This window comes from Sarcophilus harrisii, chromosome 3, assembly GCF_902635505.1.
Source record: "Sarcophilus harrisii chromosome 3, mSarHar1.11, whole genome shotgun sequence".
Classification (NCBI taxonomy): Eukaryota; Metazoa; Chordata; class Mammalia; order Dasyuromorphia; family Dasyuridae; genus Sarcophilus; species Sarcophilus harrisii.
The window spans coordinates 562,786,320-562,802,491 of record NC_045428.1 but is presented as its reverse complement, the minus strand read 5'-3'; the positions used below and the strand labels follow the sequence as shown (position 1 = coordinate 562,802,491).

Below are 16,172 nucleotides of genomic sequence, written 5' to 3'. Positions count from 1 at the left end.
CCTCTGACTTTTATAGACACTACTTTCAAGAATTAAATGCATGTTTTTAACAAAGGTACAATATATGCCTTGAAATGGGGACTTGGTGTGGTTTTATGTCTGGGAACAAAAATACTTTTCACAAACATCTCAGGTTAATTAAATTCAGACCCAGTTACCTTAAATTACTTGTCTAAGGCTCTAAGGGGACTTGGTTTTGATGATTTTTGATGAGCTACGAAAAACCCTTGAATTTTATGCATAAAATGGGAGCAAGAACAGTTATAATACCCAACAAGAGTCAAAACTTTTAGATGGAAAAAATCTGTATGCAAACATGTAAACATTATCTAAATTAGCTACTAACTAGTATCATGGTGGCTTAAGAAATCATTGCCCCAATAGGATTTTTAGTGATCTGGTATAGGCCAATTGGGCAAGACTATCCTGAGTATAGGCAGAATGTGACTGGCTTGTTTTTTTTTTTTTTTTTTTTTTTAACATGGATCAGGAACCAGTTGGGACAACTCTTTTATTTCACAAGTGGGAATGGGTGGCTACAGCCACCAAAGATCCTGGAGCAGAGATGCTGGAGGAAAATCCCCCGCCCTGGTAACTGTCTCTCAGAGAAGTGAGGCTGGTCCAGGCCACCCACAGCTGCCAAACCTACAGCCCATAGGGCTCCAAGGCTCCTTCAATCAGATTTTTCCTTCTCCTTCATGTGTAAAAAGACAGCACTAAAGAGGAAGAGCCCAACCATCATGGAGAAAGCACTTGCGTAATAAGGGAAAGCTGAGGGGATGAATCGCTCATACTGTGTGTGCTGGAGGGGGCGCACAGACACCTGTAAAAGAGAGAGGGAACAGGTAGTCCAAGGCCCTGGTGAGGTGAGTAGATGTGCTCAGCAAACAAAGAGCTTCTGCCCTCCCCTAGCCCTCGGATGCTCACCTGAGTAGAAGAGTATAAGTGAGTGTAGCCCAACCGGTTATAATCCACTTTGAACTGGAATACTCCATAGACATCTGGTAGCTTGAATTGGACACTGTATTTGCCACCTAGGAAAGTCCCAACTACATCAAGAAGAGAACTCAAAGGGCATCCTATCTAACCCCAAGGCAAGGCAGCCCACCCAATCAGGGAAGGTAAGAGCCAGAATTTAGCCAATCTCACTCCTAAATCTAATGTGCTTTTCCAGAGTACTTGGATTACCCATTGGAGGTAGGTACTAGTCCTGTTGTCTGCATTTCCCTCCCCACATTATTTCAGCATGTTGGGATCCAGATAGGGTGTCAAAGTATCTGTGGCTAAATAAAAAAAAGTAACAATTTCAGAGCTGATAAAAGCTCTCTAGCACCAATCCTGCCTGACAAGGGACAGGAAGTCAGGCTTGTTTCTGCCATGGAGACTTACCTTTCCTCTTCAAGAAAGTCCTCACAAATGGATCAATCCGGACAAACTCCAGCTGAATGTCATCCCCATCAAAGGGGACCCACTTGCCTTCTGAAAGCTTCTCAATCACAATGCTGTACTCCTAAGGTACAAGACATAAACGGCCACAACATTTAAGTCAGTCACTGGTTTAACGTTCCCTCCCCTACCTCCCAGGACTACTGAAAAGGCCTAGAAATAGTCATGTCCAGATAAGTTGGCTCTCTCCCACAAAGGACATCTCTCAAGCATACTGAGATTTCCTCTTTTCTCATCCCCAAATTTGCCCCCTGGCCCCAGGAGGTCCTTACCACCAGGTCTGTTACGGTATAAGCATTGGGTGGGGCCTTCTCTCCTACACGATGATGAGACACAGCCCCTACCCGAAGGACACCCTCCTCCTTGAACACCCATCTGGACAAGGCAACTGCCAACTCATAGTTGCCTGTTTGGGAGTACCTGGGTAAGAAAGACGAGAGAGACGAGAACCAGCATGACCAGGCAGCCTCAAGGCCCAACTTTTCCAGAGTATAGCTCTCAATGAAGGTGGAATGACTTAGCAGAGTCAGACAGTGACCACATTTGGAGGAGGAAAGAGACCCACAGAAAGCTTGCCATCTACTCTCTCCCACTGGCATCTCTAAAAACCAGGAATAAACTTTTGATGTTGCTAGTTCCACATCACACGAAGGAAAATTACTTAATGATTCAAGGGGCTAATCTGCTGGGTCAGTCTCAGAACAGCTGAGCCTCCCCTCCCGCCCTGGGCCTTACCTCTGGGAGCCAGGGCTGGCTTTTTGCACTGCAGAATTAAAGAAAGCATCACTGAAGAAGTCCAAGGACCCGCTGAAGATGACTCGGGCGTTATTCCGAGCCTGGAGTCCTGCAATCAGGAGGGTGTTCTTCCCCACTGCGTGGGGATACTAAGAAAACACGATCAAGTCAGCTTCTTGTCATTTTGAGTCCTGGCCCAAATATTGAGCTGCTACTAATTCATTCTGAGTACACAGATCTTAAGTTCCTACATGTGGATGCATTCACAGCATGGCCTATCTCAAAACCCAAGTTGACCCTAACTTTCTGACATGTCCTCTCACTTGTACCTAGTACCCCAGTTTTTAAAGTTTACCATCCTCGAGGTCTCATGTCCTCATCCAAATTTTGCCCCTGGAAAGTTATGTTACCTATCACCAGATGCCTCCTAAGGACAGCATTAGAACCAGAAATGCTCCTGTGAGCACTCACCTGTGTGATGGGTTTATCAGGGAAAAAGGAATATGAAGTAGAAGAGCCTGTCAGAATATCCAGCACCAGAGGGTTATCGGGATCAGCAACCATCCTGCAAGAAAAAAAAAAAAGCCTGGCAGTTAGATGTGTCCCAATGCTGAGCTAAGCAGGTAGCATCTGGAATAATCAAACAATTAAGACACTTTCTCTCCTAGGAAAAAGTTTGATTCCCAATAATAAACATTCTCATGCTCATGGGGCAAATCAATGGCCAAGGAAAGTGAGTTTTGTTTTGTACCCAGGGAAAATGCATGCCATTTTCCTGTGGAAGGAAAAAGCAACACTTGGCCTTCCAATTCATGGAGGTCTCTGTTGGCTTTTACCGGATCACTTACCCAACACCCCGAAACAGGATGGGATTAAGGGATGTTCTTCCTACAATGGTTGGGGCCTTGAGGAGATTTTCGGTGTCTGCCACAATGAGTGTGTGCTGCAAGGAACAGAGGCCAAAGGTAGAGACCATAAAGAGAAGGCGCCTCCCAGACAGTGCTGCTCCCGCCACAACTCCCCTCCGCCCTGACTCTGCTCTTGTCTGTGCATCAGGAAGGCTGAGCTCTTACCTCTCCAGGGTCAGAGATGTCATAGTTATGATGGTCAATAACAGCTGTTTTCTCCTCATCAAATTCAATCCCACACTCACTTCCCAGCTCCCTCAGTGGGTCGCCTGCAAACAGACCAGGAAATTCCCAGCTTTGCCTTTACTACAAGTAAGGATGGGGGCCAAAAGGAAACAAGTTTTGTGTGGCATTTCCACTGTCTGCCTATCAGCCCCAACATCACAGTGAAGGGCCGAAAAGTTTAAAAGTCAAGGTTTCAATCCCCTCCACATCGTTCCCCTTTGCTCCAGGCTCAAACAGATAATGACCCTCGGCTTCCTGCAAAAGCCAACCATTTCACCTGTACCCTTCATCCCTCTTTCCTCTGGAGCTTATCCTTTGATCACACCAATCCCTTCCTCATTTTTATCCACTGCCTCCTCCATCTTTCCCATTCTTGACCCTATCCCTCCCTTCAAGCTGCTGGTCTATATTGCTCCTCCTCACAGCCAAACTCCTAGAAAAAGTGGTCTTTTTTCATTTCTGACATGATACTCTGTCCCCAACATTCCCTGTTTTTTCTCTGAGGTCACCAATGACCTTCTCTTAGTCCTTATCTTTCTAGTGACCTGAAGCATCTCCCAGTAAGAGATGTCCTCCTCCTGGGTGAAATCATTAGGTGTCTCCCTAAACCCACGTCTTTTGTTACCAAAGTTCACAACCTCAGAAACATTCCTAATTCATTTTCCTTCCTCTCCATATGCAGTTAGCTGTCAAACCTTGCTGCTTTTCCTTCCTGAGCATCTGACCCCACTATCTACACACCCACCCCCTGAGACCAAACCATCTCAACGGACTCTTTTCACAGCCTCCCAGTTGAAGACCCCCCTCCCCCCCAACCCATCCACCACATGCTGCCAAAGCCATCTCTATTTGTGGGGAGAGAGAAAAGGAAGGACATTCTTGCCTTGAATTCAAGGAGAGGCTGTACTCACCGATGTCCGAGCTGGCAGCTACCAGGACACTGCCGCCTCCGTCGATAAAAGAACTGATGGTCTCTACATTAATGTTGCCTCCAAAATCTGGGAGAAATCGCCAAGGGACAAGGAGTCACTAGGGTCTCAAGGCTTCTGCCCCACAAAGACTGGAAACGTGCAGGGCCCTGCCTGGGCACCACCTACCCCAGCAAGTGCTATCTAACCGCACTCTACCTCCAAAGCACACTGGACACCTTCCCCTCCCCGCAGCCCTTGCCAGGCTCTCCTCTTGCCCCGCCCGCGTGGCCCAACCTGCTTCCGTCCCTGACAGCACACCCGGGGCAGCCCCGGCCCACCTGGCTCTGGCTCCCCCCGCAGCAGGCCAGGAGGCTCCTCCCAGGGAGCGGCAGCCAACGTCTCCCCGCCACACTCACCTTCCACAGAAGGAGAGAAGATGATGAGATTGTCGTACAGGAACTCCCCGTACTTAATGAGGGAAAGGCTGGGGTCGTCAGCGGTCCTGTAGGTGAGGTCGAAGCCGCGGTCTGCAGAGGGGGAGGGGGAGGGGGAGGCTGAGGCGGGCAGCGGCCACAGAGGCACCGAGAGCGGGGGGCTCGCTGTTAAACTCCAGCCAGCACCGCCGCTCCCCAGGCCCCCGGGGGGCGCCTGGCCTTGGAGCCCACGAGTGCGTCTATGGCAACTACTCCTCCTGTGCAGGGGCTGCCGCGCTCCCTGGGGACAGGCCCTTCAGGGCCCCCCAAAGCCCCGACCAGAGGGCCAGAACGGCCGCCGTGCTTCCGGTGCCCCGGAAGCGTCTGTGGGGAACAGCTGGTCACTGAAGGGCCCGGCTTCCCCAGAGACGCAGCCCCTCCAAGGGGCGCTTTCCCCTGCCGGACACACGGATTCCCGCGGGACCTGGCCCCAGAAGTCTGGGGGGCGGGGGGCGTCTGGAGGCCCGCAGGTTCCCGCCCGCCCTCCCTCCCCAGCCAGGCTGGCTGGTGCCCCCAGCCCGTGCCCGCTTCCCACGCAGCCTCAGGCCTCAGGCCCCTCTCCGGAAAACCTGCTGGGCCGGACGCCCCCGAGGTCTGGCGCGGTCCGGGAGGCCCAGGAAGCCCAGGCCTCTGCCCCTTTCCCTCCCGCCCCCAGCGCGCGCCCTCCGCCCTCTCACCCGCTAAGCTCCGGAAGAACAGCGAGTGGGTCTCGCGCAAGTTGACGTTCTCCAGCAGCACGAGAGTGCGGCGGGATCCGGCGCTGGCGCTGGCGGCGCCGAGGCCCAGCAGCTGCAGCAGGAGCAGGAGGAGCAGACTCGGAGCCCGCCTGCAGGCGAGGGCGCCGCGGGGCCGGCGAGCGGCCGACATGGGGCCGGCCTCCATCTTCCTCCTGCCGCTACAGTACCCCGAGAATGCCGCTCCGGAAGTGCTCTGGCCGCAGCCGCCCAATCGCCATGAGCGGCCCCCGGAAGCAATTTGGCTTCCCGGAAGTCCGGGTGGGAGTGTATTGGCAGTGCGAGCGAACGCTCCCGAAAGGTGGAGACAAAGATTCTCGAAGCCTATTGGGTAGGACGAACGACATCCCGTCCCGGCCTCCTAGGGAACGCGTCAATCCTAATGAGCCAGCTCTACAGAGACCACCAATCAGTGACTCCCGCCCCTCTCTGGCCCCACCCCCGAAGGGCAGCAGCCTCCTTTCCCATCACACCGTGCGTCCTCAGCCCAGCGCCTGAAGCCTCCGCCCGCCCGCCTGAGCGCTACCACCCCATCCCCGGGCGAGGGCGCCACGGGACCTTCGTAGTGAAAGGAGCTTGGAGCGCGGCCCAGCTCGGCCCGTTCCGATTTTTTAAATGGGAAAAGGGGCGCAGGCGGGAGAGGTGACACGGTGTCAGCGGCCCGGGAGCCCCGGCTCGGAGGCCTTCAGGCCGCCGCCTCCTGCCTCGGGGGAAGATGGGCTTCCCTCGTTCTCTCGCCCCGTCCAGCCCCCGCTCCTCGTCTTCCAATCCAAGGCCAAAATGGCCCGTCCCCCTCCGCTCAAAAGTGAAACAAATGCTCCGAGCCGCTGAAGCGTTTCCTCCCTTGTACCAACACTGAGGGTAAAAGCCCCCGGTTCCCAGGCTTGAGGACAACAATTGAGACGCTGGCCCAGGACTTCACCAAGTGACAAATGCTCAAAGCGAAATACAAATGCCGTTACTCTCTTCCCAAACGGGAAACCCCGCGCGAAGCAGCCCTTCTCTGATGCAGACAGCTGGCTCTCACTGTGGTTCCCGGCTTGTTTCCTAGTCCCGGGCTAAAGCGCCCGCCCAGCGTCACAGCCCAAAGGCGTCAGGGAAGGCCTCTGCCTCCCCGCCCCCCAGCGCGGGCTTCCACGTGTGCATCTAAACGGACGCAGGGGGGGACGATGTGCAAAGGCGAGCGCACTCCCGGCCCACGGTCACCGGGGGGGGAGGCGTGGGAAGGGCCCCCGGGAGGCGGAGTGCCGCCAGGGCCACAGGGCCATCCTTTGGGAGGGCAGGGTTCCTTCTGCACGTTGCCGACACCGAGCGGGGATCAGAGTCAGGCCGCCAGTGTGGCCCCGAGTGTGGCCCTACTTCCCCATCCCTACCAGGCCTCCCCGCCCGCGGACGCTGACCCCGGGCGCCCGAGAAAGCAGAGCCCAGAGGGTCTCCAAAAAGAGACAGGAGTCGCTCCAGGGGAGCTTATCAGAAAGAGGCAGTTTAATGTGCCAGCTCCATGGGAAGCTCCCAGGTGTGCTCCGGGGAGGGCCGGCTCCCACCTGGAGCGGGCTGCTCCCGGGTGAGGCCAGGCTCGTCCCACCATCCATCTGTAGGCGCCATTTATTTTTCTCATCGGGATCCAAAGCTCAATCAACAGGAGAGTCCAAAGGAGGACCCGCTCCCTCCCTCTGGTCAAATGGCTTTCCAGTCTCATCCGGGCAAAGGGCCAGGGTGCCCTCGGTCTGCAGGGTGGCCCCCCAGAAAACCCTTGGCGGTGGTGCGTTTGGGGAGGGGCGTCCGCTAAGTTCCGTCAGGATCACCACTGGCTGGCAGGTGCTCAGGGGGGCTCAGGCTGCAGGTGCAAACAAAATGGGGAGAGTGGGGGGCAGGAAAACAGCTACTGCTGGGTCCTTTTTTAGGAGCGAGAACAGTGCTGTTTAAATTAGCGGAGAGTATCCGTATCATGAAGCCAAAGGAGTCTTTTCCGGCCCCAGTGCTGCCAGCTGGGCAGGCTGCGCGCAGGTCGCGGGCGCTGTCCCGGCCCGGGGCCGGCTGGCACCCTCCGCCGCCCCTCCCCCCGGAGGGGCCGGGACGGGGCCAGCCGGCCCGGGGCGGGGCGGGGCAGGGTGGGGCGGGGGCGGTGCTCAGAGGGGCTCGTTGCCAAAGTTACTTTTGCTTTTCTTGCGCTTGGCCTTGGCAAAGGGGATGTCCAGGGACTCGAGGCGGAAGGGCCGAGGCTGGGGCATGTCCGTGGCCTGGGTGGGCGAGATGGGTGTCAGGATGGAGGAGGCGCTGTTGAGGGGGGAGTTGAGCCCAGGCGGCGAGTTATGGTAAGCTGCGGACACAGGGGAAGACAAAGAAGCCAGTGAGGTCCCGGAGTGACAGCCGGGCCCTGCCTCCCCGCGCCAACTCCGCTGCAGCTGGGACCCGAGTCCGGGATTCCCGGGGGGCCTTAGCTGGGGGGAGCGGAGCCTTCTGCCAGAGCCTGGAATGCTCCAAGCCAAATGGCTCCCCTCGGGGCGCTCCCGCACACCCCAGCCTGCCCGGGGGAAACGCGGAGCAGGGCGGCGTCCCCTTCAAGGTCCCCTCGCTAACGGGGACCCGACAGCCCGGACCTGCTGCCGGCCGCTGGTTACTGTTAGTCACACCACCCATCCTCCCAAGGTCCAGAAAAAAGGAAGGAAGGAAGGCCGGGTCCTGCCCCTCCGCGCCCTGGATGGACCCCGGGATACACTGGGGAGGACGCAGACAAGGGCCACGAAGGGCAGGCAGACGGGGTATTGCGATCGGCGCTGCCGGAGAAGTAATCAGACTCCGGCCCTGTTTTCCTTAACGAGAAGTCCCCGGAAAGAGCCATTTATAGGTTTTTGGTCAGTCAGCAAGCATTTATTCAGCGTGTGCTATGTGCCAGGCGCTGTGCTAAGCACCGAGGAGACTGGAAGGCAGAAGGCGGCCTGCTCTCGAGGAGCACATAATGGAGCACTTGAGGGGGATCAGCAAAGGCTTTTTATAGAAAAGGGGCTTTTTCCTGGGCTTGAAGGAGGAAGCCAGAGAAGCCAAGAGGTGGAGAAATTCCTCCCAGTGGTCTCTTCTCCGAATGAAACCTCTCCAGTTCCTTCAGCAGATCCTCCTACAACATGGGCCACAGCCGCCATTCCGCTGTCACTGGTCAACCTCCTCGGGATATACTTCAGTTTGTTAATATCCTAACTAAAAGGTGGTGCTCCTTAAAGAAAGTAATAGACCAGATTACTTGGTCGGCGGGCCTTGGTATATCCCCATTTTGTATAAGAGGAAATGTGCCCAGAGAGGTCAAGTGACTCCTCTACAATCATACTGCAAGTCCAGGATTGCTCCCCCTCCTAACCTCTTGCTATGGACAAACAGAATGCATGTTGCTTGCTTTTAAGCAATCGGGTTATTTTGTACACCAAAGAACTGCCACTGATGATTCCTCATAGGGCAATGAAGAGATGCATAGTGGGCGTGAGCAGGCTTCCACAAACATTGGGAGTGAGAAATTGTATCAGAGAAAAGGTTAAGGCACCAAGATCACATTCAAGTAGAAATATCTCCCTATAGACAACATATTGACTTAGAAAACCACAAATTAACACTTATCTATGTTACATTGTATTTTTATTTGTTTTGTTTTAACATTTCCCAATTCCTTTTTAATCTGATTCCTGGCTATACCAGACAGCTGGGCTACAAATTTGACACTTCTGGCTTAATGGATGTCACCTAAAAAAAAGTAGGACTGGAGAAAAAGATGAATGTGGACTGAATTGGGACAGAGAGCAAGGAATAACAGACAGCTTGTGCCCTCCAATGGCATTCATACCACATTAAGACGACAAGAGGAAGCCCCTCTGCATGTTGGGTCAAACACCAGGGATAATATTATGGAAGAACCCTGAAAAGAGGAGTAGGCAATTGTCTGTGATCTCCATCACTGCAAGGAACAGCCATGTCAATGGGGTCACACAACCAGGCAGTTGTTAAGTCACTTTTCCATTACGCCTGACCCTTCATGGCCCCATTTAGGGTTTTTTTTTTTTTTTTTTTGGCAAAGATACTGGGGGGGGTGTTGCCAATTCTTTCTCCTGCTCATTTTACAGTTGAGGAAACTGAGGCAAACAGGGTAAAGTGACATGCCAAGGCCACATGGTTGTATGTATCTGAAGGCAACTATAAACTTAGGAATGTGAGTTTTCTTGACTGTAGGCTTGGCACTCTATCCACTGTACCCCCTAGGTGCTCACAGGGCCAATAGATCTATTTGTTCCTTCCCTATATAAATATTTTCTTTTCCCTTGAATACTAGCCCTCGAGAGATCAAGTTTCTCTGTCCCTGGTGACTATAACTTAATGATCATGGTCATTTCCATTTCTGTAGCACCTGAAGGTTGCCAAAGCATTTTCCTCATTATAGCAACATGAAATAAAAGCTTCTGGTCACAATGACCTTTGATTCTCCCCCATTGAACTAAGATTTGGGTTTGAATCCCAGCAATGCCATTTAAAGATCCTGTGGCCATTGTGACCTGTCCTGTTAGGGTCTCCATTTTTGCCTCTGTACAAAGTGCTTGGGCCAGTTGGTCATTAAAGCCTCTTTTAGCTCTAGATCGTCTCAGGAAAGACAGCTATCATTCCATCTCTATCTCTGTGACTTTGCCATTGGCATCTCCTTTACCTGAAATGCAGGCTCCTCCTTTCTGCTTTGGAGAATCCTTTATTTCTGTCAAGACTCAGCCCGGATCCCTCTTTTGCCCAAAGCTTTCCTTGTTCCCCCCAACCTGTTAAGTGTTCCTACTTCCAAATTAACTTGCAATTATTTGACACATATTTATATGCATATTTGTTATTTCACCAAGAGCATGTAAGCCCTGAGGGCAGGGACTGTTTCATTTGTCTTTGTATCCCTAGAACCTTGGACAGTGCCTGGCCCCTAGTAGATGCTTAAGAAATAAATGCTTGCTGGTTGACCAATTGGTGTATCTGTATATATGTGCATGTTCTTTCCCTCCCCAGCAGAATGTAAGCTCCTTGAGAGCAGGGTTATTTCATTTTAGCCTTTGTAACCACAATGCCTGCCTTATAGATGGATTCATAAACACAAGCCAAGAGTGAACTACAAGATAAGGGAGCAAGATTCCATTGAGAACTGTCTTTTCTTCCTCTCCTCTCTGCCCTCCAGGGGTGTCAGGGTGGCCTGTCAGTTCTAGCTAGACCTTTTCAGCTGGGCTGTGAGTTAAGGAGCAGCAGAAAATGAAAGGCAGCACCTACCCAGGCTCTTCATTGGATCTGTGCTGAGGATCTGGCTGGCCCGTTTAGATCGGAAATAGTTGCTGGCAATATTTTCACTGTCACTCCTGTTCAACATGAGCTTGTAGCGATCTTCTTCCTGCTGGGATAACCAAGGCCCATAAGGCAAAACTCTTCAGTGGTTCTAATCTCACCGCCACCCCCATCCCATTTTCACCAATGTTCACCTACAAAGCTCTCCTTGTTCTATCGCTGAAGCCTTTACAAAGCATTTTTCTTATATAGTTAGGGCAGGAATTATTAATCCTATTTTAGAGATGAGGAAACTGAGTCCCAGAAGAGTTAAGCTTCATCCAGCTATTAAGGGCCACAAATAGGTATAAGACAGAAGTCTGGCCACTCCTAAGGCTTCCCCAGTCTTTGTACTTTATACCAATACTAGTTTCTCCCTTCTCAAATCTGCCTCTGCTCCTGCAGCTACCAAACTCCAATCACTGCCCCATCCAATAACAGCAACAACTACAATAATAATAACTGCTAGCATACGTGGCAGCTATTATGTGCCAGGCACCATGTTAAGTGCTTCACCTATATCTCATTTGATCCCCACAACCACCTTGAGAGATGGGTGCTATGCTATTTTATATTTGAGGAAATTGAGCCAAAGAGGGTAAGTGACTTGCCCAGAATCACAGAATCTGTGCCTGAGCCCACATCTGAACTCAAGCCGTCCAGATTCCAGGCCCAATGGTGGATCCACTGCTCCCATCTTTTCTCTCCACTGTCCCCATACACTTTTGCTGCACCAGGTTCTTCCTCATCTCTCCAGCTTAAGAACATGTGTTCCAGCCCAACCCTGGGAGCCTCTGGCCCCATTAGCCCCTGAGATCTAATGTAAGAACATTAGCTGTGCTCCTTTGATCTCCTCAGCAGTTTTCAGAGAGCTCCTGGGGCTCTCCAGCAAGGGTTCCAAGCAGTCTTCACCTGCCCTGAACATGGGACCTACACTCTAACTCTTTCCCTCCTCCTCATGTTCTGGCAGATACATTGGCTGCAATCCATGCACACTTGATACAGTCTTGTCTTTGCACATACACCTCCTCCCCCGGTCCCTCTCCATGTCCCCTTCTCCATATCATTCCAAGACTCACCTCAGTCCCACCTCCTCTTATTCTAGTCATTCTTGCCCATGCTGCCCTCTGACTCACTCCCCCTAATTCCTATGGGGCTGGTCTAATCCAGGTTAGCCTTAGATTGCTTTAAACTGCCGTTTATCTTTCTCTTTTTATATAAAATCCCAATACCCAAGCAAAGGAAACTGCCCTAGGATCTGGGAAGAGGGCAGGGTTCATTTCTTCTCTGCTATCCCATCTCTAGCCAAAACAATAATGCCAGACTCCACTGCCCCAAGAGGCCCCAGCTGGACGCACATCTCCATCTGGGCATGAGCCCAACACTGAGCAGGAGAGCCGAGAAAGCTGTCCACACATGCTGGGTGCCCCAAGCCCAGGCTGATATGAGTCAGCAGGAGGGTGTGACAGCCCAAAAGCCAAATGCAATCTCAGGCTGTGATAAGAAAGGCACTACTCCCCAAAATAAGGAGGAGAGCGAGCCTGTGTTCTCTGCCCTCAACAGACCACACGTGGGGTGTCAGGTTCAGTTCTGCGCTCCACCATTTAGGGAGGACACTCATAAGGCAGAGAGCATCCAAACAAGGGCAGCTCGATGGGTGAGAGGCCTGGAACCCACGCCACGTGAAGAAAGGTTGAAGGAACTGCAGATGTTTTGCCTGAAGAAGAGAAAACTCAGAACGTGATAGCTGCGATCAAGAATTTCAAGATCTGTTAAATGGGAGGAAGACTTGCCCCAGAGGATAGTTCTGGAAACAGTGGGTAGAAGTTAAAAAGAAGTCAGTATTTTTAGGTTTTCAGGAAGTTTTCCCTGAAATGGATGCCTAGTGGTCAGAGCTGTCCCAAAGTGGAATGAGCTGCTTGGAAGGTGGCAGCTCCTCCTCCCTGGAAGTCTTCAAGCAGCAATTGGATGGCCACATGGAGGGGATGATGTGGAAGGCATTTTTGTGCAGGAATGGGTAGGACCTGATGAGTTCCCCCTTACAATTAAGATTCTGGAGTTCTATGAGATGTTAACACCAATAATTATTGCTAACATTTACATGCAGCTCTTTAAAGTTTTCAGCTCATTGATAAGAGTGACTTTATATCTGTTGACTTAAAATTTAGCTAAGGGATAAGAGACTCAAATGCCAGGTTTATTTCATTTCTTCATTTCACAAAATGGATTATTGACTAAGTGACTGAGGCATTATAGGGTTTGTGAGTTGCACTGACTAAAACATGTCTTTAAAGACCCATATATACATGTTACCCATGGTGTTCCATGCTCAAGAAATTCTGTAATAGACATTCCAAAGGGCAAGTACGACTAGAAAGGAAGATAGGCAGGTAATATAGTGAAAATCAACAGCAACAAAAGGTCAGCTGAAGTGTGGCAATAGTACCCTGAGGGGTTTGTATATATATATATATACATTCACCCCCTGAGGCAATTGGGATTGAGTGACTTTCCCAGGGTCATACAGCTAGGAAGTGTTAAGTGTTTGAGGCCAGATTTGAACTCAGATCGTCCTGACTTCAGGGCTGGTGCTCTATCCACTGTACTACCTAGCTGCCTCAATTTATATATATATATATATTTAATAGCCTTTTATTTACAGGATATATACATGGGTAACTTTACAGCATTAACAATTGCCAAACCTCTTGTTCCAATTTTTTACCTCTTACCCCCACCCCCACCCCCTCCCCTAGATGGCAGGATGACCAGTAGATGTTAAATATATTAAAATATAAATTAGATACACAATAAGTATACATGACCAAAGCGTTATTTTGCTGTACAAAAAGAATCAGACTCTGAAATATTGTACAATTAGCTTGTGAAGGAAATCCAAAATGCAGGTGGGCATAAATATAGGGATTGGGAATTCAATGTAATGGTTTTTTAGTAATTTTTATATTTTTTAACTGATTCTCCTCATGTTCCCCAGGGAAGTCCAGGGATGAGGTCAAATCACCCCACTACTGATGGGCATGGGAGCCTTGACCTGGTCTGTTTATGACATGGGCCAGTTCACCTCTCTTAGGCAAGCTCAGTATCACCATAATAATACCAAACTGGATGGTAAAGCCCAGTCAATATAATTCTCTGAGGCTTAGAACTGGTACAAGGAATGAGCCCCCAGCCCCAGAGGTTTTTAAAAGCCAGAAGAAGTCTTCTGACTAATTGAGTTGGTCCTCTGTGGAAGTTTTCAATGTTAAATTGAGCACAAGAATCTTGTAGGACAGGTTGCCATCTGTACTGAGGGAGAAAATCCCAATGCTGATAAAATCATGGATCCATTAAGGATGCCAATTAACAACAAATTATTGAAAATGAATCATCCTTCAAACATGGTTCAGAGGAGCTAACAGGAAGAATGGTCAACTTTAGCTTCATAAACTCCATGCTAATCTAACTAAATTAATGTGAAGGATAAGAATATAAAGTTAGGTCAACCCAAATATAGTCCTTACTCATTCGTGTAGGAGGTAAGAGGTGGGAGTACTGGGATGTAAGGATGGCAATCTTCAAGCTCCTCCAGATGGAAAGACTGAATCTAAAGCCTTACTATCTCTTACGTTCCCTTAATAACTTAAGAGATTCTATATAATCTAACATTACTCTCAAGTTCTAATATTCTTTGTTTTAAGTTCCCTCCCAGCTCCAATATTCTCCATTGTAAGAGCCCTCCCAGCTTTTACATTTTCTGTTCTAAGGTCCCTCCCAGCACTGACATTTTGTTTTCTAAGCTCCCAGTCTATTCTGTGTTCTAAGGGTCCTCCAGCTCTGACATTTGTATTCTAAGGACCTGCCTAACTTTGACATTTTTGACTCCGATGTCTTCATTCACCCTATGTTCTATCAAAATCAGTTCAGGCTAAATCATGAGATATTGAGACCTACCGATGGTTCTCCATTCTCAGCAGAACAGGTTTTTCTTGGAGGCTTATTCTGTGGTAATGTTGAAACTGCTATGAGAAAAGAGAAATTGGAGTCACTCCTTACACAAACAGGCCTGTGGGCAAAAAGTCAGGTTTTTCTGATGTCAAACCCAGGGGTCTTTCTACCACATTGAGTTGAGGCTTGGGAATAAGTTGGGAAACTTTGGCTAAGAAGGAAGGAAAAGAACATGCTTCTAAGGAAGTAGATGACAAAGTGTCTAAGGAAAACATGAACTCACAAAAAGGCCATTGAGTCCATCCCTCTGCCTCTGAAGGTACAGTAGGAACATATCATGTCAGATATAGAAGGTATCTTAGACCATTCACTGTTAGAGTTAGAAATAAACTTACAGGCCATCTACTCTAATCCCTGATGGTAAAATGATGAAACTGAGACCAGGAAAAACAATAAATGGTCAACTCCAGGACAAACTGGTTTCATTTAAAGGGCAAATTTTAGGATTTGTTTGAAAGCTCAAAGCCAGAGAGAAAGCTGTGAGATGGAGCAAGGGGAAGGGGCAAGATGTTGAAGAAAGAATTAGGTAGAGTGTAGGAGGAAGGAAATAGTGTTTTATATTACAAAGCTAACTGGATCAGACATTAGAAAAAATGGGTTTGAATCCCAACTAACCAATAGCTTAATATTAATTTTACCTGTATAAAATGAAATATTTGTACTAGATCATTATGCCTCCCAACTCTGACATCCTGTATTCTAAGAGCCTTTCCAGCTCTGACATCCTATATTCTAAAGGCCCTCCCAGCTCTGAAATTCTCTAAAGGCCCTCCCAGCCCTGACATCCTGGGTTCTAAGGGCCCTCCCAGGTCTGACATCCAGGGTTCCAAAGGTTCTCCCAGCTCTAGCATCCTGGGTTCTAAGGGCCCTCCCAGCTCTAGCATCCTGGGTTCTCAGGCTCTCCCAGCTCTGACATCCTCTTATTCTGTGAGGGTAGGAAGAGGAAGGGAAGTCACCCAGACAAAGGTGAGTGAGAAAGAATTTCTAGGTGCCTTTTGGGTCAGACACAGCCAAACTCTTTACCTACAGGGAGACTGGTTTTCACAATGACAGGCTCTGGCACTTTCCAGAAGCCATTTTCTTCGTCCCAGGAGGACTCCCGCTTGATCTTATCAAGGTTGCTATAGTTACAGTCCCGGCGAATCAGAGGCTGCATCTGTTCAAGAAGCTGTTGGAAGAGCATGAAGTCTCGCTCTTGTCTGCGGATGGTAGCCAAGTAATCAATCTTCTCGAGCTCAAATTCTGACTGTAGATCTTTAATCTCCACTTCTGCAGCCCGAAGCTAAAATGCAAGGAGGAGGCTGCATGAGATAGGAAAGGGGATTTCATGGTTTGTTTCATTCATTCACTCATTCATTCAATGACATTTCCCCTCCACTTCTGCCTTAGCCTGAAAGACAAAGATATCTG

At 50.0% G+C, this 16,172-nt stretch overlaps 2 protein-coding genes across 8 annotated transcripts in view; both read right to left on the bottom strand.

Annotated features, from left to right (window-relative positions):
* Nucleotides 1-430: 430 nt before the first annotated feature.
* DDOST (dolichyl-diphosphooligosaccharide--protein glycosyltransferase non-catalytic subunit) lies at nucleotides 431-5,672 on the bottom strand. The gene is made up of 11 exons (XM_031962712.1): nucleotides 5,376-5,672; nucleotides 4,642-4,752; nucleotides 4,226-4,312; nucleotides 3,255-3,358; nucleotides 3,030-3,124; nucleotides 2,653-2,746; nucleotides 2,182-2,330; nucleotides 1,719-1,866; nucleotides 1,390-1,510; nucleotides 928-1,034; nucleotides 431-823 (listed from the first exon to the last, which is right to left on the bottom strand). The coding sequence occupies exons 1-11, from the start codon at nucleotides 5,578-5,580 to the stop codon at nucleotides 674-676; spliced, it is 1,371 nt and encodes a 456-aa protein (XP_031818572.1). The 5' UTR covers nucleotides 5,581-5,672; the 3' UTR covers nucleotides 431-673.
* Nucleotides 5,673-7,027: 1,355 nt separating this feature from the next.
* KIF17 (kinesin family member 17) overlaps nucleotides 7,028-16,172 on the bottom strand; it is a 72,303-nt gene continuing 63,158 nt past the window's right edge. For 3 of the 7 annotated variants that reach the window (XM_031962704.1, XM_031962710.1, XM_031962709.1), the window contains 4 exons: nucleotides 15,786-16,044; nucleotides 14,709-14,776; nucleotides 10,707-10,827; nucleotides 7,547-7,752 (listed from right to left, as the gene is read on the bottom strand). In XM_031962704.1, coding sequence (XP_031818564.1) covers nucleotides 7,562-7,752; nucleotides 10,707-10,827; nucleotides 14,709-14,776; nucleotides 15,786-16,044 — 639 coding nt within the window. In that variant the 3' untranslated portion in view covers nucleotides 7,547-7,561. Of the gene's footprint in view, nucleotides 7,270-7,546; nucleotides 7,753-10,706; nucleotides 10,828-14,708; nucleotides 14,777-15,785; nucleotides 16,045-16,172 lie in introns of those variants that run through there. The other 4 variants (XM_031962708.1, XM_031962706.1, XM_031962705.1 and 1 more) reach the window with 4 other exon arrangements.

Coding starts and splice junctions, on each gene's coding strand:
- DDOST (XM_031962712.1), bottom strand. CDS start 5,580: ATGGAGGCCGGCCCCATGTCGGCCGCTCGCCGGCCCCGCGGCGCCCTC. Junction 3,125..3,254: donor ACATCTCTGACCCTGGAGAG/GTAAGAGCTCAG, acceptor TGTTCCTTGCAG/CACACACTCATTGTGGCAGA. Junction 1,035..1,389: donor GACTTTCTTGAAGAGGAAAG/GTAAGTCTCCAT, acceptor GGACTTTCCTAG/GTGGCAAATACAGTGTCCAA.